Below are 27749 nucleotides of genomic sequence, written 5' to 3' on the forward strand. Positions count from 1 at the left end.
AATACAAATAAACAGACATCAATAAATAAAATTACAGATATACACATAAGTGCTGTGGGGCTGGGAGAGTGGGGAAGAGCAAAGGGAGCAAGTCAGGGCAACACAAAAGGGAGTTGGGAGATGAACTGTGTTCCCCTGACACCTGAGGCTCAAAAACTCATAGCAACTTCATCAGTGTGCCCTTGCCCTGAAGAAATTCATTCATTCATTCAATCAATCGTATTTATTGAGTGCTCACTGTGTGAAGAGCACTTTACTAAGCACTTGGGAAGTACAAATGGGCAATATATAGAGATGGAGCAGGCTGGGCTATAGAAGGAGAGAAGAGAGGTGAGGTAGGAGGGGGCGAGGTGATGGAGAGCCTTGAAGCCGAGAGTGAGGAGTTTTTGCTTGATTTGTAGGTTGACTGGCAACCACTGGAGATTTTTGAGGAGGGGAGTGACATGTCCAGAGCATTTCTGTTCAAAGATAATCTGGGCAGCAGAGTGAAGTATAGACTGAAGTGGGGAGAGACAGGAGGATGGGATGTCAGAGAGGGGGCTGATGCAGTAAACCAGATAGGATAGGATGATCTTTTTCCAATAAGTGATAATTGTCCTAATACCATCAGATCAATACCAGCCTCACAGAGGTTTGTGTGAACTGGAAATCTAATTATCCACTTACCGCATCTGTGACAAGGGGAAGTCTCATACTTTCCAGTTGGCCTCCTGGGTGACTGAAGACAAAATGGTGCTCTTTTGATTTGGGTATGATAAAATGAAGTTGGATTTCTTCTCCTAGCATGGAGTAAGAAAAGGCAAAGGCGTGCAGGGAAGATTCAAAAAGCTGAGGCAGAGGGGATGGGAAGGGAGGGAAAGAGAGAGTAGGGGAAAGGACAAGAGCTGATCATTAGGGTCCAACTATACCTACCAGTAACACACAAGTCTCTTAAATTATCACTACCTTTATGCTGGGCAAAACCTAAGAATTCCAGAGTATAGAATCAATGCTAAATTGAGATGTTCACTGGACAAAATCTCTTCATACATAGTACACGCTGTTGTTCAATTGTTTATGCTACATCTGTTACTACAGCTTGCTGTTTACTTAACATCAGAAAGATAGCCTCACTTATTTACATATTACTGAATACCTGTGTCTGCTGTATATGGTTCACTGTCTTCTGCCAATATTATACTCTGAGCTAAATGTAATCATGTAGTTATATCTACCCTATTTTCAGGATTCCAGAACGAATTTGCAATAGGTACGTGGTGTGAATTCTAAATCATAAAATTAAAGGGCTAGAAGAACCCTAAAGTCCAATCCCTATTCCTCCTAAACAAAGAGAAATGATTGCTGGGGTTAATTCTCAATCATAAAGTTAATGACTTAGAAAAAACTTTAAGCCCAATGCTCTTTCTTCCTCTGGAAGATGAAATCCTAAACAAGTCAAGATAAATGAAACTCGGCCTAGAGAAAGAACCCGGCCCTGGGAGTTAGATGACCTGGGTTCTAATCTCAGCTCTGCTACTTTCCTGTTGTGTGACCTTGGGCAAGACACATTTCTCTGGGACTCAGCTTCCTCACATGAAAAATGGTCTTTCTTCTATTTAAACTGAACCTACTGTGGAACAGGCACTGTGTTCAACCTGATTAACGTATACCTACCCCAGCACTTAACAGCGTAGGACACATAGTGAGCACTTAAATATCATTATTATTGTCTATCCCATATTTAAAATTCTCCAAGGATAGTGAATTCACTGCACATCTTTGACGTCTATCTCAATGTTTAATAACCTTAAGTAGTTTTTTCTTATTTCTAATGGAATTTTTCCTTATTGTAATTTTGGCCCATTTGCCTCTGCAAAGATTTCAAGCATATATCTGTTCTCTCCTCCCCACCCTACATCATTTCACTGGAAGAAACAAAAAAAAAAAATCTCTAGGTTGCTTTGGTTCATTTCATTCCCTTTTTAAAGATTTCAAGCCCCCATAAATAAATTTGCACTGACGCACAATTGATGACTCATAAACCTATATATTAATAACCATCTAATCCACAGACTGCAATGTAAATTTAACCAGGAGGGAACATTATAGCCTTTTTTTATAAATAAAAATATGGAATTTTTCAAAGAATTTCCTATATGCTTAGAGTTGGGTAACTACAAGGTTGCAATCAGATTGGACACAAGTCCCTTATCAGGTTCCATTTAGTTACCATTTTGCAGAAGAGGAAACTGAGACCTAGAGAGGTTAAGTGGCTCGTTCAAGGTCAAAGAGCTGGCCAGTGGCAGAATTGGAATGAGAACCCAGGTCTTCTGATTCCTTGGCTCATGCTCTTTCCAGTAGGTCACACTGTGTCCCCAGTTTCACAAAAATTGAGATTCAGCAGAAGTTGATCAAGGTAGTTAATGACTCAATGAGCTCAAAGTGCAGATTCACTGAATTGTGTCATTACTTGTTATTCTCTTTGTTTCTTGACTCTCAATTGAATTAATGTTTGCCAGGCTCTACTACATTCCTATTTTGAAAATAATAGGCAACTCTGTCGAGCTTTCATCAGTAATACATAAGGCTGAAGAGAAACTTATTATACTAATTCCCATTCAAGTGGAAATTGAAAAGTCATTAAAATGGGAATGTTTCTGTGATTAGTGAGTTTGGATAGACTGAGTACTTTTCTTTAGTGCCAAAATCAATGCATAGTCAACTCCCAGTGGTTAAAGCAATTAACCATTAATTAGCCATTAACTGTGCAGTGACTGCACTCTTTGTCTTTGCCTGACAACAGTGAGATTGCTAAAGCCTGACAGCATGGGAGATGTTGAATTCAGAGGCCTGGATTACCCACAGACTGAATAACCAGACCATGACTTCATTCAACAAACCACAAAAATCTGTTTTAAAAAATCAATTTCTAAGGGCAACAAATGATACAGAGTAACAGAAAGACAAAGCACTGGGCTAAAACAAAAGCAAGTCCATCTATATTCATGTTCTCTCAGCTTTACACAAATGTTCATGATCAGAGATGTCAACTTGTCATTTTGCAGAGGTGAAAAAGGGGTAGGGATTTTAGTGGAGGGAGGGGCTGGGAGGGGATAGGCTTCCGAGAGCTAACAGGCCACCATTCTGGATTCTCTCAGCCCTGACTGGAAACTCTCAGGTCTGATCAGAGACTTCAGATGAGTGAGGCTGGGACTCCAGCTCAAAAGCTTTGGGAGGCAAATGCCCCAGTGCCCCCATTACCTTGACTCTTATGATTATAAGACTTCCCTTTGTTTTTAGGTAACTTTACTTGTAGGGTTACTAATGCTTAACAAATTACTGGAAATGAGATGTGACCTACCTGGTACCTTGGGTTAAAGCCCATGTACTGGTGACACTGTTCACAGTGGTGGTATGTATTGTAAGCTGCATATTTAGATAATCTCATTCGGGTCGTTTGGCGCCGCACATACAAATCCTCCTGTTTTCTGGCCATTGATTGGTCTGTATAAGATGTCATATGGTTAGTAGGCTACGGCAAAATAGAAGACATCCCCCAGCTCATTTTCTCATATTGAAACCCAGTGCTCTAACATTAATAAACCAGGGAGAATGGGTCAACTATATTTATTGGATGAAATTAATTTGTTATGGTATCTAAGCACTTACTATGGGTCAAGGGAAAGGGAAACAGCATGGCATAGTGGATAGAGCATGGGTCAAGGGAAGCAGCATGGCATAGTGGTTAGAACATGGACAGCGGAGTCAGAAGGTCATGGGTTCTAATCCTAGCTCTACCAACTTGTCTGCTGTGTGACCTTGGGCAAGTGGCTTCTTGTTCTCTGTGCTTCAGTTAGCTCGTCTGTAAAATGGGGATTGAGACTGTGAGCCCCACACGGAATAGTGTCCAGCTCCATTTGTTTTTATCCTCCCCAGTGCTTAGTATAGTGCCTCTTGTTTTCTGGCCACTGATTTGTTATTAAGCTTCAGAAGAATAAAAGACATCCCCACAACCCATTTTCTCATACTGAAACCCAGTGCTTTAACTTTAATATGCCAGGGAGAGTGGGCCAGCTATATTTATTGGATAAAATAAATATTAAGCACTTAACAAATGCCATCAAGTACTGTTTATGTTCTGGGGTGGATACCAGTTAATAAAGGTGGTTATGGGTGAATGTCCCCCTGGTGTCAGAGGCTCATCACCACTACTGTGGGCAGGTGGGACAGCTCTGCTCGCTCGCTCTCTCTCCCCCTTTTTCCAGCTCTAGTGAGAAGGATATTTATTGAGCGCTTGCTTTATGTTAAGGACTGTTCCTACTCTAAGCCCCAGAGTGAATATAACCCTGCTTAGGATGGGGCTGCAAGCAGCAGAGAGCAGTGTACTCAGCACTAAAATTGGTGAGGAGGAAGGGTAGAGAGTTTTTCAGCAGCAAAGGACTGGAAATTGGGGGAGGCCTTGGAAGCAAGGGTGACACTAGTTTCTACTTCACCAAGAGCTACCAGCACATGAACTTGGCCCCAAGTGAAATACCTACTTTTTTTAATGGTATTTGTTAAGAAATTACTATGTGCCAGGCACTGTACTAAATCCTGGGGGTCAATACAAGCAAATGATGGATACAGTCATTGTCTCACATGGTGCTCACAGTATAAATACCCATTTTACTGATAATGAAACAAGCACAGAGAAGTTAAGTGACTTGCTCAAGGTCACCCAGCTGACAAGTGGCAGAGTTGGCATTAGAACCCAGCTCTTTCTCCCTGGATCGTGCTGTATTCACTAGACCTGCCTGACGTATACTTAACTGAAGATATTAAAAGATCATTTAATACAAGACTTTAAGAATGTATTCATCATTGTGAAAGATTCCCACACAGCCCTAGTTCCTAGCTTTCTAATAGGAGCAGGACCATCAAGTTGACTTGTCCTTCATTTTAACTTAGATTTATTCTTTACCCACATTTTTAATGCTTCGAAAATATTTCAGTTGTAATAAGCAGAAATTCACTGCTTTATCCAACTACAGGCGTAAAGGGCAATCTTTGGAACGAATTCTTGAACCAAAATATCCAGCCAATAGCAATGAAAAGAAAACAACAGACAATGGGGGAAAACTATTTTAATCTATTAAGACCATTTCCGGATAGCTCTGAGCTGTATTCCTTCATTCATTCAGTCGTATTTATTGAGTGCTTACTGTGTGCAAAGCTCTGTATTAAGCACTTGGAAAAGTACAATATAATAATAAACAGACATGTTCACTGCCATAATGAACTTACAGTCTAGAGCTGTAAGTGAATGATGGTTAGTATGCAGAACCAACAATGCATTCCAATGCATTCCAGTGCGTAAGGATGATGCATTTCTTAAACAGTGTATTTGCCACCTCAATACAGCAAACAGTGAGATCTTCAGGAGAAGGGGACAAAAGCCAAGACAAACTCATAACTGTTAAATGGAAGCAGTGGAGGCTTCATCTAGTTTATTCCACTTCTACTCAACGTGGACATGAACTATTGGGCTCAGTGGTTCATCATCTGGCTAGTTAACTACCACTAAATCATTCAATCCCCAATAAATTATGGCCTCGCTGTCTAATTCTGTGCACTGAATCCACTGCCAGAGAACAAAATCCAATCCGAAATTTAAAGCCTTACCCTCACTCTTTACATTCTGGGTTCGAGAACAAATCAGACTCGCATCTTCATACTTTGGATCGTGGATGGTGTAATCAAAAGGCATCTTCTTAAATACCTCCAAATCAGGCCAGGCCACTGAATGTGAATGATACTGTTGATCTGATTCTTCTCTGAAAACTTCAATGTTGAAAAAAGCCCAGGTAAACGACAAAAAAATGAAGAGAATTACTTTTTGTATTTGAAATGCCCGGAAGGGTTGAAAAAGAAAAATTACTCCATAATTATTCAATCAGTCAGTGTCCTGCATCCAGTAAGCACTCAAATACCACTGGTTTATTAATTCAAAGCTTATTGCATGCAGGGCACTTAACTAAGTGCTTTGGAAAGTGTGCTAGAGTAGCTAGATGTGATTAAGAATGGAATTCCTAGAATACTGTCTTCTCAGTTGGATGGACCATATTCAATTTTTGGTATTATTCCAATGGCAGATGGAAGAAAAGGAGGGATTTTAATGAATGTGTAAATCAGAGGCACTAATTACTGCTGTGTGAAAAGCAAACCGGGCTTCATTTGAGTGCTTTAGGGCAGGGTAAATCCCCGGCAATGTTTCCTGCACCTCTCCCCTCCTCTGCTACACAACTAGCCAAATGTGAAATGCGGAAAGAGAAAGGTATACCAGATTCAGTCAACAGGGCACTCCTTCCAAATATCACCATTAACTAGGAGTTTCTGTTCTGTTTCTTAGATCTGTACCCTTTAAGCACTCAATATTCATTCCACACTTAGCCCTACATATCTGTAATTTATTTATATTAACACCTGCCTCCCTATAAACTTCTTGCGAGTAGGAAACAATGTCTCTACCAACTCTGTTGTGTTGTACACTCAAGAATTTAGTACAGAGCTCTGAACACAGTAAGCACTCAATATATACCATTGACTGATTGATTGATTTCTGATTAGAACAGCAATTTCACATTAAAAAAATAAAACATTCAATTTTTCCACTTTGCCTAGGGGACACAAAAAAAAGCACTATGAAAAAATCAGCAGCTTTCAGAACACATTTTACCCTTGAGGTTTTTTTTTTTTTGTTGTTGTTGTTGTTGTTTGGCATTTGTCAAGTGTTTATTACATGCCAGGCACTGCACTAAATGCTGGGGTAGATTCAAGCTAATCAAGTTGGCCATAGTCCATGTCTCACTTGGGGAACACGTCTTGTTCCCGAGGGAGAAATTAAGAAATTTGCCCAAGTCATACGGCAGATAAGTGTTGGAGCCGGGATTAGCTCAACTAAATGCAGAGCTAAATCTTGATGAGGACCTGAATGTAAGAAAGTATCTCCAAATGAAAAGGGATCATATTTTATACAGTTTAACTCAACATAACTTTTCATGGCTTCTTTTAATATTGAATAAATAAAAGGGAAAGTAGCTATAAAAATGAACTGATCATCTGAAAACAAAACTGTGACAATTATTAATGTTGGGTATTCTCTTCCATGTAAACTATGCAGGGGAAATATGAGCTTCAGTGCTAATGAAAGCTAAACTGATCATTAAAAACAAAGAAAATAATAAATGCTACTCATCTCTTGTTCAACTTCTCCCACAGTAGATGTTGTCAAATTATAACTTACTGGTATTTATCTCTTCTTCATCATAAACATCCACTTCCGTCAGCCTGATGAGCATCCGAGATAAGATACTGAGGAACTGAAGATAGGCACCAGTCTTTCCAATCTAAAACAATAATAATGATAATAATGATAAAAATAATACAGATAATTGTTAAGGACTTAAAATATGCCAAGCACTGTATTAAATACAAAACAATCAGGTTGGACACAGTCCCTGTCCCACATGGGGTTCACGGTATAAGTAGGATCCCCATTTTACAGGTGAGGAAACTGAGCCACAGAGAAGTTAAGTGACTTGTCCAAGGTCACACAGCAGAAAAGTGGCAGAGCTGGGATTAGAACCCAGGTCATCTGATTCCCAGACCCATGCTCTTTCCACTAAGCCATGTGAGCCAGTGATTAGGCACACAAAGCTTCAGAAATAATAGAGGTGGCGTTTGAAAGCTGATAAATGCTCATATTACTGAAGAATAGAATAGTCATTTTATGGTCTCAAAATATTCACTGTGTGTAAAATGTAATAATTTGACTGGCAATCTTGAAAATAAGATTTAAAATTTTAAGAAATGTTTTAAAAATAGTTCATGATATAATCAAACAAAAGTTCTCAAAGAAAGGAAAGTAGGTCCATAAAAAGGACCCCATAAAAAAAGGACCTCTCTTCTCCAATCTCTGGAAAAGAAGTGGGTGGGTGAAGTTTGAGAACAGCCCAAATACCCATCCAAAAGAACTGTGTTGCTTAAGGAGTTTCAAAGCTCTTCCCCAAGACTTCATACAATGGCTATCATCACCACCATCGGCACCTGTACTGTCCCCAGCCCAATCCCACATCTGCCAGCCCCCCCAGCAACATTTTTAACAACAAGATGGTTGTGGTGATTTGGACTACAGATAGTGAAGAGTTTCAGGATTATTTCCTCCCTGCGTAACAACAACATAGTCTTACTGCTTTTGTTGAACTTACCATGATTCTGTCCCTGGGCACTCATGGATGTATGCGTCCCGTCATTCCCCACCCTGCAATAATATGTGAATCACAGGCCTTGCATCCCTAGTGCTTAGTGCAGTCTTCTGCACATCGAGAATATTGATGTGATTTTTAACTGCTAAATACTAACTACTAACTCTTCCTCTCGACTACTACTATCACTATTTCTACCACTCTTCTCCCCGGTAGGTGGTATGAATTAATCCATTTCTTCTGATTCAATAAAGCTGTGGGAAGGAACAGGGAAGGGAATAAAAGACTTAAATGACTGGGTTAGATTTACCTCATCTGTAAAATGGGGATTAAGACTGTATAGCCCCACGTGGGACAACCTACCTTGTATCTACCCCAGCGCTTAGAACAGTGCTTGGCACATAGTAAGTGCTTAACAAATACTATAATTATTATAATTATTAAAGGGGAAGTCAAATTATAATAAAGCTTGTGTTGGAAGAAAATTTAAGCAAAGTAAATCCTCTTTCATTTCCACTATCCCAAATATATATGAGCTTAAGATTTTTTGAAAAAAAATATTAATTCAAGTCAAGTCTGTTACTACCAATGAAACCAAAGGGGATTTGAGCACAAATGAGATTTCCTAGGTTGCCTCTATAGCAGCATCACTTTAATAAATGAGGGTTAATATTGAGCAAAATTTGTTCTTTTACTTTATAACTAAGACATTTATAGGAAGCCACTCCAGAATACTGTGTGCCTTGCTTCTGCTTCACTGCTTCACCTGAGTAGACATAAATGCATATTAAATGCTTAGTACAGTGCTCTGCACACAGTAAGCACTCAATGAATTCGATTGACTGAATATGAAGACTTTGAAAAGAGTATTTTTCAACTAAAATTCATTCCTATTTTTTCCTATAATGCCACCTTTTGTTCACCCATAATTCTTTTTCTCATGTTTGCATTTTTTTTATCATTCCAAAAAGCTTTGGAAGAGCTTTTCCCTTGGCCACATACAATGGAAACAATCAAGTGGGCCATCTTAGCCTATGGAGCCTATGGAGTACCTTGACTCTAGTACATTTAGGTACTTACTCTAAAGCAAACTGATTTCATCTCAATAGTCAATTTAGTTGCCTGACAACTCTTTATAAAATAGCTTAAGAAATGCACATCCCTTCAGTTCAGGAACTAGATTGTGGGTGTGAAAAGGCCTTTTGACATAAGTAGACCCAGTAATAGAAGGTGAAAAACAAATTGTTTTAGTCCCTAGGAAAAGCCTCACCTATAAAAAGGGACACTATGATGCTATTGAGAAAATGACTGTGTCCTGTGAACTATAAGCTCGTCTCTAGACCAGTGCTTTGCACATAGTAAGTGCTTAATAAATGTCATCATTATTATTATTAAGCTCACTGTGGGCAGGGAATGTGTCTGTTTATTGTTCTATTTTACTCTCCCAAGTGCTTAATACAGTGTTTTACACACAGTAAGTGCTCAACAAATACACCTCAATTGAACCTCGATCACATTACACACCTGTGGTGGTCCACTCAACAATAGACGCCTGGGGTGGAAGTTATCCATTCTGCCTTCATTCCTGTTATTGTAGTCCATGTGAATGGGTTTGGGCACTGTCCACTGGCGGTAATAGAGAGACTGCTCAGTGCAGGTCATCATCTTACTGAGAAGAGGGCGAAAAGAACTGGCCCACATGACAGAATGGTAGGGCAAGAGAGAAGAGGACTTGGGAAGCCCACTGCTGTCTGTTGAGGTGACCATGTCATACACCAACTTGGGCAGGAAAATGATGGGGGGCTGCTTCAAGGCCTTTGTTAAGGCGCACTGAGGCGTCTGCAGGATGAAGGAATTGGGAGTTGGTGCTGAAGAGCAAGATGAGGAAGAAAATGGTGATGAGGAGGAAGTAACCGAGACTTGGGCGTTTTTCAGGTTAGGTTTCAGATTTGAGCCAGGCTCTTGTTCGCTTGCTCCTGAACAGTGCCGGGTGATGGTGGTCTGGGCTGCCTGATCTACTTTGAGTCTTGGTTTTTCACAGTTCATTGCATTCTCCTCCGTAGTGCTGCTCAGGCGTGGTGATTTTGCTCTGTCTCCCAAGGTGACTCCAGGTGACGATGACTCAGTGCAAAAGGCTGTGCCTGGAAAGAAAAACTGTTTTTCAGCCCAGCGTGAATGTTAAACCAGGATTAATCCACTCATAAGAAAACAACTTTGTAGAAGTTGGGTTTTCCAGTGCAATATCAGAAGACCTTCTTCCATCCCACTGCCACACAATACCAATCTCTGGAATGTACAGATCTTCATCTACAGAGGCTGAAAGTAAAAGGAAATGATTGATTTGTACTTCCCAAGTGCTTAGTACAGTGCTCTGCACACAGTAAGCGCTCAATAAATGCAATTGATTGATTGATTGGAGAAAACCAGCAATTTTCTGGTGATTGACAAAGATTCTCTAGTTCATGTAATGAACCAAGACCTGAGTAATCGGAATAAGAGCTGAGACATCTGAGAACGAGGTCCATGCTGGACCTATATGATCACAGTCATCTTAGGGTATTGGTTGGGATTTGTTTTTAAAAGAAAGAAAAGGTGATTATTTTTTCCTGATTATATTGTAATGTACATTCAACTGAGAACCTAAGAGCGTATTTAATTTATTACCATGCTATAAATTCATTCTTTGTACCACAGCATAATTTATCTAAAGGAACTTTTTGCATTTGGGTCAAAGAACACCACTTATGGAATTTGAATTTACCCAACTGAAAGCTAGGTATTATATATAAAGCAATGTTTCATTAATGAGAACCTTCTGAGAACTATAAATTCAGTGATGCACCTGTACTGGAATGGTCTGATGACACTGAAAGAGCAATTTAGGGTTATAATTCCATTCAATCGTATTTATTGAGCTCTTACTGTGTGCAGAGCACTGTACTAAGCACTTGGGAAGTACTAGTCAGCAACATATAGAGACGGTCCCTACCCAACAGTGGGCTCACAGTCTAGAAGGGGGAGATAGAGAACAAAACATATTAACAAAATAAAATAAATAGAATAAACATGTACAAATAAAATAAATAGAAAATATATAAGGTGTTCACATTTACAAAATGTGCCGTTTATTTGGCTTTGTGAAAAATGCGAGCAGCCTCATAACCTTGAATCCCTGAGCCCAGCCCCCCGTTTTGGAGCAGAGAGACCCCCCGGTTTGTGCGTCGCGAGTCAGTCTCTGGGGTATTGCGAGCCTGACTATCCTTCTAGTCAGTGAACATAAATTGTTAAAATTCATTAATCAATGGTATTTTTTAATGGTATTTGTTAAGTGCTTACTATGTGCCAGGTACAATACTAAGCACTGGGGTAGATACAAGATAATCAGTTGGGACACAGTTCATATCCCACATTGGGCTCTCAGTCTTTATCTCCATTTTACAGGAGATGAGGCACAGAAAAGTCAAATGAGTTGTCCAAAGTCACCCAACAGACAAGTGGTGAAGTCAGAATTAGAAAACAGGTCCTCTTACTCCTAGGCCCATGCTATTTCCACTAGGCCACAGGGATTCTCACTACTGAGCACTCACTGTGTGCAAAACACTGTACTAAAGCGCTTGGGAGAGTACAACAAAGTTAGTAGACACATTTCCTAAAAGCTAAAAGTCTTTTGATGTTATTTTCTTCTTATTGGTGTTTCATCTGTCCTGGTGTGTCTGTTGCCAGGCTTACATCCTTTCATTCTTAGACTGGGGACCCACTGAGGGCCAAGGACCTCATCTAATTTTCATCCATGTAGTTTTTTATTCTTTCAATTGTATTTACTGAGTGCAAATAGGAGAGTACACTATAAACAGACACATTCCCTGCCCACTATGAGTTCCTGGTGCTTAGTACAGTCTTTGCAAACAGTTGGTCCTTAATAAATACTATTATTATTACTACTACCACTGAACAATCTGTTTTAGGACATGGGCTAGGAAAATGCTTCTAGCATATTTAGAACACTGTAGCAAGAATGAGACAAAAAAAATGAGCCAGTTTATTATATTGGCCATAGTATAAAGGATGACAAACCTGTTTGCATTGGTTTTGTTTGTGGTTTTGGAGTTTGGTTTTTTTTTTTTTGCATTATAGATCTCCCTTGATTTGGGGAATAGGTGGGTAATTATGAGAAATATTTGACTTTCCTGACTTTGAAGTTACAGGATTCTTTGCCCCTGTGAACGAAAGCTTTATTTCGCCATGCTGGTCTCCCAATAACCTATGGATTATGAAATGGATTATGCAATAAACCAAAACAAAGGAAATTTGCTCATCAGCCTAAAATTACAACTAGTAAGTTCGTGTTTTCTTGGTTATCTTTCATTCATATCATCTTTCATACTTCATACGGTACTTTACATGAAGAGAATAATATTAAGAATAATAATAATATCCACTACTAAGCCCCTTCTTCATACACCATCATCCAATCACAAAGCATAGATGTGGGCAAGAATAAGGCTGACCTTGTCACTCTATTAGTGTTTTTGGTGTGGAAGAAATAATGATAAAGCCGTTCAAGAAACAGCACAAAATTAAATCAATGCAGGGTTTTAATGCTTTTAACACCTGTAAGACCTTGCAGTTAATGAACAGATCAGTGGTATTTATCGAATGCTTACTGGGCCAGAGTACTATACTAAGTGCTTGCAAGAAGAAATCAGATGAACAGATTACGAATGGGAAAATTAGAATAGGTTTTTTTCTTTAATTCTCCACTGGTGAGTCCCAATATTTTTCAATTTTTATGCCCTTTATTTGTGAATCTTACTTGAGGCCTTGGAGGAAAGACATGAAGATGCAGAATCATGAGAAGAGGATCTTTCCCTTTTCATAGGACTTTTCTCTGAAAGGGAACCTGTTTTAAAACAAACAAGTAAAGTTCAAGCTCATCCATTTTATATGTTTTCCTTACGTCTCTAGATATTATCTTTCTGCATGATGACCTACCTACATTATTCAACTATCAAACACCTTGCACAGTTTATCCTCTAGGTGCAAATAATCTCTGAAATTTCAGGTGAAAGTCTAATTTACATAAAGCTAAAAAATGATTTAAAGTTGAATACATTCATGCAGAAACAGTGGGAACAAAGCAAAACTCTGACTTTAGTGTGCACTATTGAATTTTTTTCTATTAGTGGCAACAGCCTGGGCCTAGGAGTCAGAGGACATGGGTTCTAATCCTGACTCCACCACTTGTCTGCTGTGTGACCTTGAGCAAGCCATTTAACTTCTCTGTGCCTCAGTTATTTGTAAAATGGGGATTAAGACTTTGAGCCACACTTGGGACAACATGATCACCTTGTATCTCCCCCAGCACTTAGAACAGTGGTTGGCACATAGTAAGTGCTTAACAAACACCATAATTTCTATAATTATTATTAAATTCATCATATGAAAATGCCTTTTTGTTTCTTTTCATAATGTATATATGCTTCTAGTTTGCCACCTTAAAGGTCCATTTAGTACTCAAATATCAATTAGGACATGCTGATAGGAGTGTAAGCACTTAACAAATATCATTATTATTAAGAAGAAGCGTGGCTTAGTGGAAAGAGCACTGGCTTAAGAGTCAGAGGTTGTGGGATCCAATTCCAGCCCTGCCACTTATCAGCTGTGTTACTTTGGGCAAGTTACTTCTCTGTGCCTCAGTTACCTCATCTGCAAAATGGGGATTAAGACTGTAAACCCAGCCCCATGTGGGAAAACCTGATTACGTGATTATCTGCCCCAGCACTTAGAACAGTGCTGGGCACAGTCAGTGCCTAAAAAATACCATTATTATTATTATTATTATTTAATGGATTGCACAAGCCCCTTGGATTATCCCTCACCTTCAGTCACTATCTCCTCATCTTCGTTGTCAGTGCTGCTCAATTTATCCGCATCACTCTCCAAGACCTCGCTTGCCGCCACCTTGTCCGTGGGTATTTCTGAACTAACAAAATAAGCTGCCAGTCCGAGCTCTTGCTCTAAAGCCGTCCTTACTAAGCAGGAGGAATTTATTAAACGAAGGTCACAGTATCTTAAAGACCTAGAATTGGATATGAAAACAACATGAAAACCTCCCATCCTCTGTTATTTCCTCAACTGTCACCCTGACATTTCTTCATTCAAGACATAACAAAGTCCAAACTTTGCTCCTGGAGTGGGTAAAAGTACAAACTTTACAAACCTAAAGGGGTAAGCAAAATGTGCCATAAATGCCCATTTGTAAATCTGTTCAACATTATTACTTTTCCATTTTCTCTCATATTTTGATCATTTGCCCTTAGAAGTACTCATTTGCAGCTCCTGTCTTTGAGCAGTAGAGTTTCTACCTTTCCACATCCACCATTTAGTCTCATCCTGCTCTCTCCTGGGATGCTCTGGGAATTTCTGAGTTACAATATCACTACAATATTTGGGAATAGATCAGTGGCTGAAGAGTTACATATCAGAAAATGGCCTCGGCTACTAGCATTCTTGACTAGAAGTACAAACCCACTTTTCAAGTGAGCTTAATAACTGGATCTTCCTCTGTTTGGAAGAAGCTGTTTCATTCATTCAATCATATTTATTGAGCTCTTACTGGGTGCAGAGCACTGTACTAAGTGTTTGGAAAGTACAATTTGGCAATAAAGAGAAACAATTCCTGCCCATAATGGGCTTACAGATTAGAAGCGGGGAGACAGACATCAAAACAAGTAAACAGGCATCTATATAAATAGAATTATAGATATATACACATCAAAACAAGTAAATGGGCATCAATATAAATAGAATTATAGATATGTACATATATATGCAAGGGCTGTGGGGCAGGGACAAGGGAGATAGCTCAAAGGGAGCAAGTCGGGGTGACGTGGAGGGGAGAGGGAGCTGAGGAAAAGGGGGGCTTAATCTGGGAAGGCCTCTTGGAGAGGTGAGCCTTCAGGAGGGCTTTGAAGGGGGGAAATGTGATTGTTTGATAAATTTGAGGAGGGAGGGCATTCCAGGCCAGAGATAGGAGGACATGGGCCATGGGTCAACAGCAAGACAGGCGAGAACGAGGCACAGAGAGAAGGTTAGAAGCAGAGGAGTGGAGTTTGCAGGGTAGGATGTAGAAGGAGATAAGGCAGGTGAGGGAAGAAAGGGCAAGGTGATGAAGATCTTTGAAGTCAATAGTGAGGAGTTTTTGTTTGATACAGAGGTTAATAGGCAACCACTGGAGATTTTTGAGGAGGGGGTGACATGCCTAGAACGTTTCTGTAAAAAGATAACCCGGGCAGCAGAATGAAGTATGGACTGAAGTGGGGAGAGACAGGAAGTCAGAAAGGAGGCTGATGCAGTAGTCCAGTTGGGATAGGATGAGTGATTGTACTAATGCAGTAACGGTTTAGATGGAGAGGAAAGGGAGGATCTTGGCGATGTTGTGAAGGTGAGATCAACAGACCTTGGTGTCAGATTGGATATGTGGGGTGAATGAGACAGCAGAGGCAAGGATGACACCTAGGTTGTGGGCTTGTGAGATGGAAAGGATGGTTGTGTTGTTCATAGTGATGGGAAAGTCAGGGAGAGGACCTACTGTAAACCTACTTATTGGAAACAGGATGGTGGGATATTGTATTTAACATGTAATTCCGGGTCCTCCATGGGTGCAAAACCAGAAGAATAGAGTATGGCATTTTATCTTCTAACACTGAAATGGCCGCAGCAGACCATCAGTCCCATAAAGATAGTACTCTCACTATAAAAAATTGCCTTGAATCACACATGATAAATAAACCTTTTAATACAGTTGTTCATTCACACTTACCTTGGCAAAGATTCCCCATGCGGGTCCATTCCACTTAATATTAATATGCAGGGAAGTCCTTCTAACTCCAAGTAAGTCTGCGGTCTCCACTCTGTGTCATCAATTTTCTGCCACACCTGACATAGGATGTGAAAAATAATAAGAATAAGGGGCCTGAACATATTCATTTTTTGTTCCATAACAATTCATTAATAATAAACAATAATGGAATGAATTGTTTACTCTGTGCCAAGCATTGTAATAATAATAATAATAGTGGCATTTGTTAAGTGCTTACTATATGTGAAGCACCGTTCTAAGCACAGGGGAGGATAGAAGGTGATCATGTTGTCCCACGTGGGCCTCACAGTCTTAATCCCCATTTTACAGATGAGGTAACTGAGGCTCAGAGAAGTTAAGTGACTTGCCCAAGGTCACAGCAGAAATATGGGGGAACCAGAATTAGAGCCCACAACCTAGGACTCCCAAGCCCGTGCTCTTTCCACTGAGCCATGGGGGTGGATGTTAGATAATCATATCAGACACAGTCCCTGTTCACAGAGGGCTCATAGTCTAATTGGGTGGGAGAATGGGTGTTTTATCCCCATTTTACAGTTAAGGAAACTGAGGCACAGAGAAGTGACTTGCTCTTAGTCGCACAGCAGACAAGTGCAGAATCAGGACTAGTACCTGGATCTTCTGAATTCCAGTTTCATTCTCTTTCCATTAGGCCATGTTGCCTCCCAACTAGTTTTATTTGTAAACTGAAAGCATATAAACACCTTATGTTTCTTGTCTTTCTAAATGTGGAAATACTGTCCCTCATAGTATGTTATGCACCATTATCACCATAAACTCACAAATACAGCCATTCCTCTATGTTTTGTCAATCTAAATAATCACCCATAGCATTTAGGCACAAACTGATCTATATACGCCATTCATTTTCCATACTTCAGTGGACAGGTTATATCTTTGTTTTTCCTCTTGCTCCCACTGTGCATCAATGTGTGTGTGTGTGTGTGTGTGTGTGTGTGTGTGTGTGCGCATGCATGCTTGTGCAACTTATAACTTATGTCTGCCTGTCTCCCTATTAGAGCGTAAGCTTAGAGATCGGGAACCGTGCATTTTATGTACCCTCCCAAGTATTACCCCTGCAAGCAGCTAAATACCGACGAAGGAATGACTTCATTTTAGGTGCACCGAATGCCCACTCACCTTGAGCTGTTCTATAAAATGCTTCCCTATGGTTATTCCTGAATTGGGATTTCCCAAGATGATTTCAAAATGGTTTTCGAGAGCCAGCCTCCCTCTCACGTGGTAGAGCCGCTCGTAGGCCACAGCCGCGAGGGGAACGCAAGGGATCCGGAGCACCACCATGAGGCCGTGGCCACAGGAGCACTGCTTGGATGAGTTTATGAGATTCTGGGTGATCTCCAGGGTCTCCACAGAGGTGTAGTTCTTCATCTGGGTCAAGCCGCTGACCGCCATCATGGCGGCAGAATAGTGCTGCACCAGGACGAAGGTCCTGATCACGGCACTGTGCAGCCTGGGAAACCTGGAAGCCACCAGAAAAAGCACCATTGACTTTTGAACCGGGAAGGGGGAGGATGCGCACAAGATGAATTTATTAGCGCTCCAATCTGCCTAAGAGAACAAGCTTTTAGGTCATCAAGCAGTAGGATGCCAGTTTACAAGCAATAGTTAACCATGTCCTGATACATTCTAAACCCCTCTCAGGATGGCACCTGGAGAGTTTCCAGAACTCTACCAGTCTTGGCTACAGGAGGGAGAGTCAAGCAGAGGCATATCCATTCCATTCCCAGCTTGGGAAGTGGCTACTGAATGCAAGGCAATCTGCTAAAAGTCAAAATTTGTCTGAGCTAGGCAGCAGTGGACTGGGAGAGAGTCGAGGGCGGAGACTCAAGTTTACTGTGAGGAAGAAGGCAATGGTAAACCATATCCGTATTTATACCAAGAAAACTGTCTGGATACGCTACCAGAAAAATTGCAGATGGAGGTGGGGAATACTCGGGGAGGTATGTCCATGGAGTCGCTGTGAGTGGGAGGTGACTAGGCAGCATAAGACAAGATACATTGCAAACAGTGCTTTGCTATGAATGAGAAAACCCACAAAATGCCTACCAACTGCTGTTGTATGTCTGCTCTGGGTAGGTCATCCCTAGACTACTCGTGATCGTAGACACTAAAAAATGGCATCTGAAACAGTACGTCATTTTAACAACGAGCTATGCCATGAATCTCACCGAATAAAGGATAGGTGAGAACCCTATGAAGGAGGAGAGGAGGATATAGTGTGGTTTTGACGAGAATTGTTACGACACAAAACACCCAGTTCACTAGAATAGATGTTTCCACAATATTCACTAGAACACATGTTTCCAAAATACATTTTGGCTAGAACGGTATCCAGCAATTAGGAAACTTTTGGTTAAAAGTTCCCAGGTTGCCAAGAATCGGCTTATGAGCATGCATATGACACCAGATGCCATGAGTACCACAGTATGGGTTTTCCTTCATGTGGGCTTAATGAGAATTCAAGCCCAGCCTTGAGGAGAACTGGATGAAATGTCCATGGGACACTTCCTGATCAAAGGCAGTTTTTGCTGCTGTAAATCTCATTTGATCCATTTCAGAGAAAATGAGAAATCCATGTAGTCTTATAATGATAGTGGCAACTCTTACATAATTAGAAACATTTGAATCTGCTGGGCTAACTATGTCAGACAACTCTAACCTTTAGTAGGCTGAAGACTTCTTTTCACTAGGGACTACTATGACCACCTTCAAAAGAGATTGACTTTTTTTTCCCCTCAGTTTAATGGCTCCTTACCCCTTTGGAGCCTCAATGTCATCTCTTGAAGTTCAGCTTTCTTTTTTCCATGCTGGACATTAAAAATTATTCTTGGAGTCATCTAATCTGAATATCTCAGGGACACTTTACTGATTTTTGCTAAAAACACATTTAAACAGTTTTGAACTATGACATTCAAAATGCCATGGCTTGTATAAAAGCCCCATTAGTGATCTCATAAAAGACTTCATATTCACTCTCATTATCTGTTGGTCAATTTGGCTTCCAAATTGAAACAAGTTTTTTTATTATTATTAGAGTTAAAGCTTGCCACTGTACCGAATGCCTTTTATGGTCATAAATTTAGACCCGGCCCAATCCACAGTAAATTAAAACGTCATTGAAGAGCCACGGGTTCAGAAGCGGAATGAAGGGTAGGAGTATTCTACTCTGCTGTGAAAGGTAAAAAATCCTTCACGATTATTAAAAATGAGAGTTATAATTTCTTACCATTACAAAATTCATAAGAAAATCCATTTTATAAGAAATTCAGAGCCCACTTTCTTTGAGATGGAATAATTTAGACTAAAGCATGATCATGTGATTTGTTCATAGACATCAAAAGCACAGGGCTAAATTCAACCATGAGCAAGATCACCCAGCTCCAATCTGAAATATGCCTAAAACCCCCACGTTTGGCATATCACAAAATTATTTGAAGTCAGGTCCAAATGCCTTTATTCTTGTTCTTGTAATTAATCAATTTAAAGCTAGAATATCATCACATTCTAGACTAAGTTCCATCTAGACTGTAAGCTCATTGTGGACAGGGAATGTGCCTAGCATGCTGATACACTGTACTCTCCCGAGCACTTAATACAATGCTCGGCACGCAGTAAGTGCTCAATAAATACCTCTGGTTGAGTAGTACTAGAGTGGGGCTAGTCTGGAAGGGTTTCATGGAGGAGGTGAGCCTCTGTAGAACCATGTATTGCTCAGAGGAATTGTAAGCAGTCCCTCTTTATAAGTTCCTTGTATGCAGGGAATGCGTCTACCAACTTTGTTATATTGTACTCTCCTAAGCGTTTAATACAGTGCTCTGCATACAGTAAAAGCTCAATAAATATGATTGAATGATCATTGAAATAGAGAAATCCACAAGGACTGCAAGAGGGGTCTCTGCTCCAGAAAGCAGGCTTTCCATTAGCTAGGAAGAAGAAAGGAGTACAGTACTGGGGTTGCTGTTTTTCTTCATATTTAGAATTTGCTCACTTTTTCCAATTATCTCCCCTGTTTCTCTTCCCTTCTGTCTTTCTTTAGTCTCTATCATATATCTATCTACCCTTGAATTTGTAATTCTCTAGAGCTATAAACTGAGTGAAAAAGTGCAAACCATAAAATGCAGCCCCATCTTTCATATCTGCACCACATTGTCTAATGAGATAAATTCATCAGGAATGTCAAGGAAACTGATACTTCTGGGATCTAAATAAAAATTATTTCAATAACTTCAAACAGAAAGAGGTACCTTTTTCCTAGTGCCATGACCATTGCCTCAAAGGAACTATCATATCGAAGCAATGGGAGACTGTGTCCAGAGAGAGTGGAGTCAACAAATTCTGAGAGTCCAAAGTACTTTTTGTTCTCATGATATAAATCCAATCCCTGAAACAAACAAAACATTAGTCATTCAAGCATACTGGCTGATCTTCCCTGAACTGCTTTACTCATATTTATTCCATTTATTTGTTTGATTTGTTTATCGCCTTTTATTTATCAGTGGCAGCTAGGCATTTACTCCTGTTTCTGCAGTTTGCAAGATGTTCTACCTATTAATCAATCAATGGTATTTATTGAGCACTTTGTGCAGAACATTGTATTAAGCATTTGGGAGAGTACAATACATTAGAATTAGCAGACATGTTGCCTGCCCTTATGAGTTAACAGTCTACCTATAGCCCCAATCAGATGAAAAACTCATGGTGAACAGGTTGTATATATTCTACTTCCTGTCATACATTCGCAAAGCACCCAGTTCAGTGCTTAGTAATCAATTAATACAGATAATGATGATGATACCAAAACTGCTTAACTTGATATTTACATGTGCACCTATAACACCTGTATATGCATTCTGTAACTCAATGTTTGCATTTTTGTGTAAAAAGACAATATTTCAATCCTTTCTATTGCATTTATTCTATTCTATTTATTTATTTATTTATAATTCATAATAAATTCATAATTTATTTACTTATTTATTATGAATTCATAATGAATTCATAGGAATTCATAAGTTCCTAATAAAAGACATCAAATGATTTTCGGCCTACAGCTCCGATACACCTCCTTTACTTACCTAGTACCTAGGCTCAAGCTTAACACTGTAAGAGTAAAAAGCTATTATTCCCTTGAAGATAAATTTCTCAACTTTTTTCAATCCTATTTCACATTACAAGCACCAAAGAAACTGCAGGAAAAGCCCAGCTTTACCTGTTGCACACCGTTTATAGCAGAGAAATGTATTCCTTTCACATGTTAAAAATGAAAGGGCTATGTGTGTACTACCCAGGGCAAGGTTGTTTACCACTAGATGCAAAACTTATACCTCACCCCCACAGTGCTGTGTGACCTTGGGCAAGTCACTTAACTTCTCTGAGCCTCAGTTCCCTCATCTGTAAAATGGGGATTACGACTGTGAGCCCCACGTGGGACAACTTGATCACCTTGTATCCCCCCCAGAGCTTAGAACAGTGCTCTACACATAGTAAGCGCTTAACAAATGCCATCATTATTATTATTATTATTACTGGTGCCTACATCAATAGGCAGCTTTTTGTATGGTTTCTACCTAGTACTTTATACCAGACAGGTCTCTCTCTGTAGCTGTTGTTTTCCAGTGATCTGCCACGTTTTAGAAGATTGTTTCTCACTATCCATTAAAGCATTAATTCTGCTCTTCTCAAATGCATGTGCCCCATATCAGTTCACAATAACGTAGCAACTAATGGAGTATCCTTTTGTCACCCCTTGTTACTTGGGCTGTGTTAACTGTAAGCGTTGCTGCAAACCTATTTAACCTATAGCATTCTAGGACCTGGCTATTGGCAACCTTGTCCTTGATGTTGCGTACAATTCAGAGATTTGGCTGTCAACTGCTAGGGAAGACGGTAGTGCCTCCTGGGTTACATATAATAACCCTTCCCCTCCCCACAACACCTGCATATACGTTTGTACAGATTCATTACTCTATTTATTTTACTTGTACATGTTTACTATTCTATTTATTTTGTTAATGATGTGCATCTGGCTTTACTTCTATCTATTCTGATGACTTGACACCTGTACACATGTTTTGTTTTGTTGTCTGTCTCCCCCTTCTAGACTGTGAGCCCGTTGTTGGGTAGGGACTGTCTCTATATGTTGCCAACTTGTACTTCCCAAGCATTTAGTACAGTGCTCTGCACACAGTAAGTGCTCAATAAATACAACTGAATGAATGAATAAGTAATAATAATAATAATGGCATTTATTAAGCGTTTACTATATGCAAAGCACTGTTCTAAGTGCTGGGGAGGTTTCAAGGTGATCCAGTTGTCCCACGGTGAGGGGGGTGGGGGGGGCAGCCTTAATCCCCATTTTACAGATGATATAACTGAGGCACAGAGAAGTTAAGTGACTTGCTCAAAGTCACACAGCTGACAATTGGCGGAGCCGAGATTTGAACCCATGACCTCTAACTCCAAAGCCTGTGTTCTTTCCACTGAGCCACGCTGCTGGCTCTCACGACTGCATAAATGTTTAACAACTTGGAAGAACCAGATTTTTGGATCTTGACTCAGTCATACTCTGTCAGGCTTCCCAAGGATATTTATTAGGCTTCCTATTTCTTTGTCATTATTGGATAGTGTACACTACTCTGGTGATTAGGATTTCACCATCAACAGTGTGAGAAGAAGTGTGGCAAAGTGGATAAAGCATGAGTTTGGGACTCAGAAGACCCTGGGTTGTAATCCTGGCTCTACCTTGTCTGCTGTGTGACTTTGGGCAAGTCACTCAATTTCCCTGTGCCTCAGTTACTTCATCTGTAGAATGGGGATTAAGACTCTGAGTCCCATGTGGGACATGGACTTTGTCCAAACTGATTAACTTGCACTTAGTACAGACCCTGGCACATTTTAAGGGCTTAACAAATGCCATGAATAATAATAGTAATTATTATTATATATGTTAAGTGTTTCCTAAGCACCATACAATACAATCAGATCAGACATGATCTTTGTTTCACATGAGGCTCACAGTCTAGGTAGGAGACAGAACAGGTATTGAATCCCCATTTTACAGATGAGGAAACTGAGGCACAGAAAAGTTAAGTGGATTAAGTGCTTAATGCATACCATAAAAATATGTCATGAGAATCACAGAACAAATGACTGTGTTCATTCATTCATTCAATCATATTTACTGAGTGCTTACTCCGTGCAAGGCACTGTACTAAGCGCTTGGGAGAACACAACAACAGACACATTGCTGCCCACAATGAACTCACAGTCTAGAGGGGGAGACCGACATTAATATAAATAAATTACATGTATATACATATATGTATGTGTGTGCGCATGTGCACTCATTTAATCTGATCCGTTAAAATCAATATAAAAACAGAAGAGCAAAAATCTCTTTCAACGTTCAGCTTAAACATTAAAAACAATGATTTGATTTAGTGAAACCTCAAGTCACTTACGTTAGTATAAGAAGCTGGCCAGTGGATCTCATTGTAAGGACTTATGAGGGTGTGCTGGGTCTGCAGAGCATATGGAAAGGAAGTCACGTGAAGCGTAACAATGTTGGGGGCCTCCTTCACTTCGCGGCAGTTCAGCAATCGATCCACAAGTCCTATAGCTGGTTCATTTTGAGGATAGAGATGGTGGACAGCACTGCCAAGGTTAAAGCCACAGAGACATTATTCATGCTTCTAGTCCAGAAGCCCAGAAACAAAAGTCAAGGCAGTTTTAATCTCAGGCACAATGGATTCCACGTGGTCTGGCTTCTCTAATCTTACTTCATAACACTAGTTTATAGATAAAACTAGGGACTAGGAAGCATAGTCAGTGATTTACATGTGTGAAAACTAATTCTAAAAATAGGCAATTTTTAAAGGTCTTTGTCCCTACTTCAATCCCAATAAGCTTCCTTTCTCCACCACATGATGCTTTTCCTCACTGTTGATCTTACCATATAACCTTCTAACTGTAGTTTGTCCTTGATTCTCTCGCCTCCAACCCCTCACTCTCCCTGATCCCCTCACTGGTCGAAAAACCTCACCACCAAATCCAACAGACAACAGCCCACCCCATATTCAAAATCTCACCTATTCCAGCATGCCTACCCACGAATTCTCAGTCATACAAGTAATATTCCAAGTCACATAAAACCATCAGCTTGCTTCCACTCCTCCTCAGCCCTTAATTTATATATAATAATGATGGCATTTGTTGAGTGCTTACTATGTGCACAGCACTGTATGTTCAATTATTATCTTTAGATTACCCTGTAAAAAATGATATGCCCATATCATCATTAGAGTGTAAGGTCCTTGTGGGCAGGGATTGTGTCAGTTGCATGCTTTGTATTTCTCAAACACTTTCTACCCAACTGACACTCAATCAATATTATTACTACCTGCTATCCAGGCCAATATTCCCTTTTAAACTCTTTAATTAAGATTTCTCTCCTTTTAGAAGACAAATTGAAAAGGTCTTATTTCTCCTCTACTTCACTTGAGGTCCTCAGCAGTCCTGATCAGCCACCCAAGCAGCTTCTGGGGTGGGAGATTTTATGGGCTTTGTGTTTTTCTTGGGATTAGAACTCCGAAGTTGATAGGTCTTCAACCACCAACTCTGACCAGAGATAAATTGCTCACTCATTAGTAAATGGGGATAACAATATTAACTTTGTCTTACAGAATGCAGCCTACTGAAAATACAAATCGTGATACACATGGAAAATTACTGTCTTCTGATATTTGCCCTTTTTAGTCACTGGCAGAAAAACAACTTTATAGATATTTTCTAGCTGGGTCACTACATGGCAGTTAGATCCTCCATAACCTTTCAAGGAAGAAGGGTTTGAGATTGGTTTGATGGAGAGAGAGCACAGAGCTGGGAATTAGAACTGATTTTTATGCTGGCTCTGGCCCTCATCTATGGATTTTTGTAGAGCAAGTCACTTCACCCCTTCACACAACCTCTTTAGTGTGCACATTTTCAGTATGCCTTCTTTTTAAAGTGGAGAGAATACCTTTCCTCCCTACTTCACCAAAGATGAGATATAATTGATATGAAAGGACTATGGAGCATAAAAATGCCCTTCAAATTCAAGAAGCCTCTTCCTGAGTTAACTAACAAGCCCTTGTTTTCCCTACCCTACCTCATTTCTAGATCACCTGTGCACTTGGATCCATACCCTTTACATAGTTGACAGTCACCCAATCCACCACACTTACGTATCTTTTTGTAATAGTATTTGGTGTTTACTATGCGCATGGTACTGTTCTAAGTGCTGGGGTAGTCCCGGTCCCATATGGAGCTCTCAGTCTTAATCCCCATTTAACAGATGAGGTAACTGAGGCACAGAGAAGTTAAGTGACTTGCCCAAGGCCCCACAGAAGACAAGTGACAGAGCCAGAATTAGAACCCAGGTCCTTGTGTCCCTCTACACTGCCATTTCCTTAGCTATAATTAATTTAAGGTCTGTCTCTCCTTCTAGGTCATAAGATCCTTGTGGTCGGGGATCAGTCTATCAACTCCATTGTACTGAACTCTCCTTAGCATTCATTCATTCATTTAATCATATTTATTGAGCGCTTATTGTGTGCGGAGCACTGTACTAAGCGCTTGGGAAGTACAAGTTGGCAACATATAGATATGGGCCCTACCCAACAACAGGCTCAGTGCTCTGCCTACAGAAAAGGTTTAGTCAATATTCTTGATTGTGGGCAGGGAACGTGTCTACCAAAGTGCTTAGCTCATTGCTCTGCACACAGGAAGTGTTCAATCAATATTATTGATTTATTAATTCATCATTTCCAGAAATATCTTATCACAAATCCCAGAAGCCAAGCGTGTGCTCTCCTCATAGTCCTTCAGCAGAGAAAAAAGAATAACCACCTGAGATTGATCGATCAATGGCATTTACTGAGCACTTACTGTATTCGGGGTACTGTACTAAGCCCTTGGGAGACTACAACAGAGTAAATGTGGCTCATTCTTACCTCACGAGATCCCAGTGTGCATGATCATGGATCAAAACAAAGAGCGTATGGGGGTTTTGAAGGGAGTTTTGCAAAAAAGCTTTAAATTTGGTCGGGGCTTCAGCATCCAGCTTCACCACATACTGTTCCACTCGCTGCTTGGTAACATGTTCCTTCTCCAAGCCGAGCTCCAGTAAGACCCCTACAAGAAAGTAAAAACTCCCCAGTCAAATCTTGTGACAGAGTCACCCCTGCGTATGATCTATCTGACCCCAAAATGCAAGCAGAAAGCCATGCAGGAACCTTAAGGCACTAGTACTGGGGCCAGGGGAACTAAACCAATGGTTAGGGGAGAGGATGCAGAGAGTTGGTCTTCACATGGGACTGGAAGTCTTCTGACCAATACCGGAAGCCTGTTGCCCCACCTGTGAGTTAAACTGTCTGTGATGTTGAAAGGAAAGTCTCTCCCGCTATTTTCTTCAGCCCACCACCACCATCGCCATCACCACCTTAGATGCATAGCTAGATAGGCATGGAGGAGGCTCTGGAAGCATGTGGAAATTGGGTGGATGGGGAGGTGGCATGCAAATATCGGGTTCACGGTGGATGATGAGTGCAGACCAACACACTCGCAAGTTATCCGACCTGAACCGTGAGTATCTCCAGCAAACTGACAGGTCGGGCCAAGTAAGTGGAGTTTTTTGCAGGTATGGGAGGAGGATGGTCTGTGGGCATGGGCTGGCAGGTCTCTAGAGGATGAGAAAATTATGGGATACTGAAAATGACTGTGGGTAACTGATATTTTTCAATACTATTTCTACATCTAATTCACCCAAAGGAAATGAAGTGAAGGCTGGAAATTGTCCTGTTCAGGACCAAATAGTCTCAAAAAAATACCACTGTATTTGGAGAGAATTCACTCTCACAAATGCTAAACCTAATGTGTTTCCAAAGTTTGATTCCAATTTGGATACAAAGACTCTAAACACAATGCCATTAAACTTGTAAAAAACAAAACAGCTCACCTGAATGCCAGAGATGAAACAAGGTCTGTTGATACGTCACTTCAGATGGAGGCACACAGATGAGAAAATCAACTTTCTCAAAGGAACCCAAGTCAAGGTTTTGAGTGCTGGAGTCAGCAATTGAACAGACATGAGAAAGCAGTTTCTGAGCCACGGCCAATTGGAACGGACGTATTTGGTGGCGCTCAAGATTATAACCTGGAGGCAAAGACAAAACGCGCTGTTGGCATAGCTTGAATTTAATTACTCACTTTAAAGAGTTCTTCTTTAAGTTCAAAACAGTTGAGCAATGATGTTGAAAAGAGCACCACAGTAGATAGCACTGGACAGAATGAGGAGACCCAAGTTATGATCTCAGCTCTTCCACTTTGTTGCTATGGGACTTGGGGCCGGCCTCTTATCATCTCTGTACCTCAATTCCCTCATCCATAGCATAGAGTAAGATACCTTTTCTCCTTTCCTCATAGACAGTGAGCCACAGGGGGGACGGAGACTGGGTCCGATCTGATATTTGGGATCCACCCAGCACTTCAACAGTGCTTTACAAAGTAAGTGCTTCATAAAAAGCATCATCGTTGTTGTTGTAATAATATGACAATGATGATAATAATAATAAAAAGAATCATTAGTACCT

General features: G+C 40.3%; 1 protein-coding gene and 1 non-coding gene across 2 annotated transcripts in view; one reads left to right on the plus strand and one right to left on the minus strand.

The window, feature by feature from the left end:
• GREB1 (growth regulating estrogen receptor binding 1) overlaps positions 1 to 27749 on the minus strand; it is a 116996-nt gene that overhangs the window by 15423 nt on the left and 73824 nt on the right. Inside the window, exons 14-27 of the mRNA XM_038744455.1 lie at positions 27116 to 27313; positions 26112 to 26292; positions 24521 to 24523; positions 23583 to 23775; positions 20367 to 20503; positions 17242 to 17581; positions 16045 to 16160; positions 14102 to 14301; positions 13036 to 13122; positions 9747 to 10363; positions 7262 to 7364; positions 5641 to 5799; positions 3341 to 3483; positions 667 to 828 (exon numbers count right to left, since the gene is read on the minus strand). Coding sequence (XP_038600383.1) covers positions 667 to 828; positions 3341 to 3483; positions 5641 to 5799; positions 7262 to 7364; positions 9747 to 10363; positions 13036 to 13122; positions 14102 to 14301; positions 16045 to 16160; positions 17242 to 17581; positions 20367 to 20503; positions 23583 to 23775; positions 24521 to 24523; positions 26112 to 26292; positions 27116 to 27313 — 2639 coding nt within the window. The remainder of the gene's footprint in view (positions 1 to 666; positions 829 to 3340; positions 3484 to 5640; positions 5800 to 7261; positions 7365 to 9746; positions 10364 to 13035; positions 13123 to 14101; positions 14302 to 16044; positions 16161 to 17241; positions 17582 to 20366; positions 20504 to 23582; positions 23776 to 24520; positions 24524 to 26111; positions 26293 to 27115; positions 27314 to 27749) is intronic.
• On the plus strand, positions 17754 to 17891 carry LOC119935013. The gene has a single exon (XR_005453062.1). It is a non-coding gene; the product is annotated as a small nucleolar RNA SNORA7 (small nucleolar RNA).

This window comes from Tachyglossus aculeatus, chromosome 1, assembly GCF_015852505.1.
Source record: "Tachyglossus aculeatus isolate mTacAcu1 chromosome 1, mTacAcu1.pri, whole genome shotgun sequence".
Taxonomy (NCBI): domain Eukaryota; kingdom Metazoa; phylum Chordata; class Mammalia; order Monotremata; family Tachyglossidae; genus Tachyglossus; species Tachyglossus aculeatus.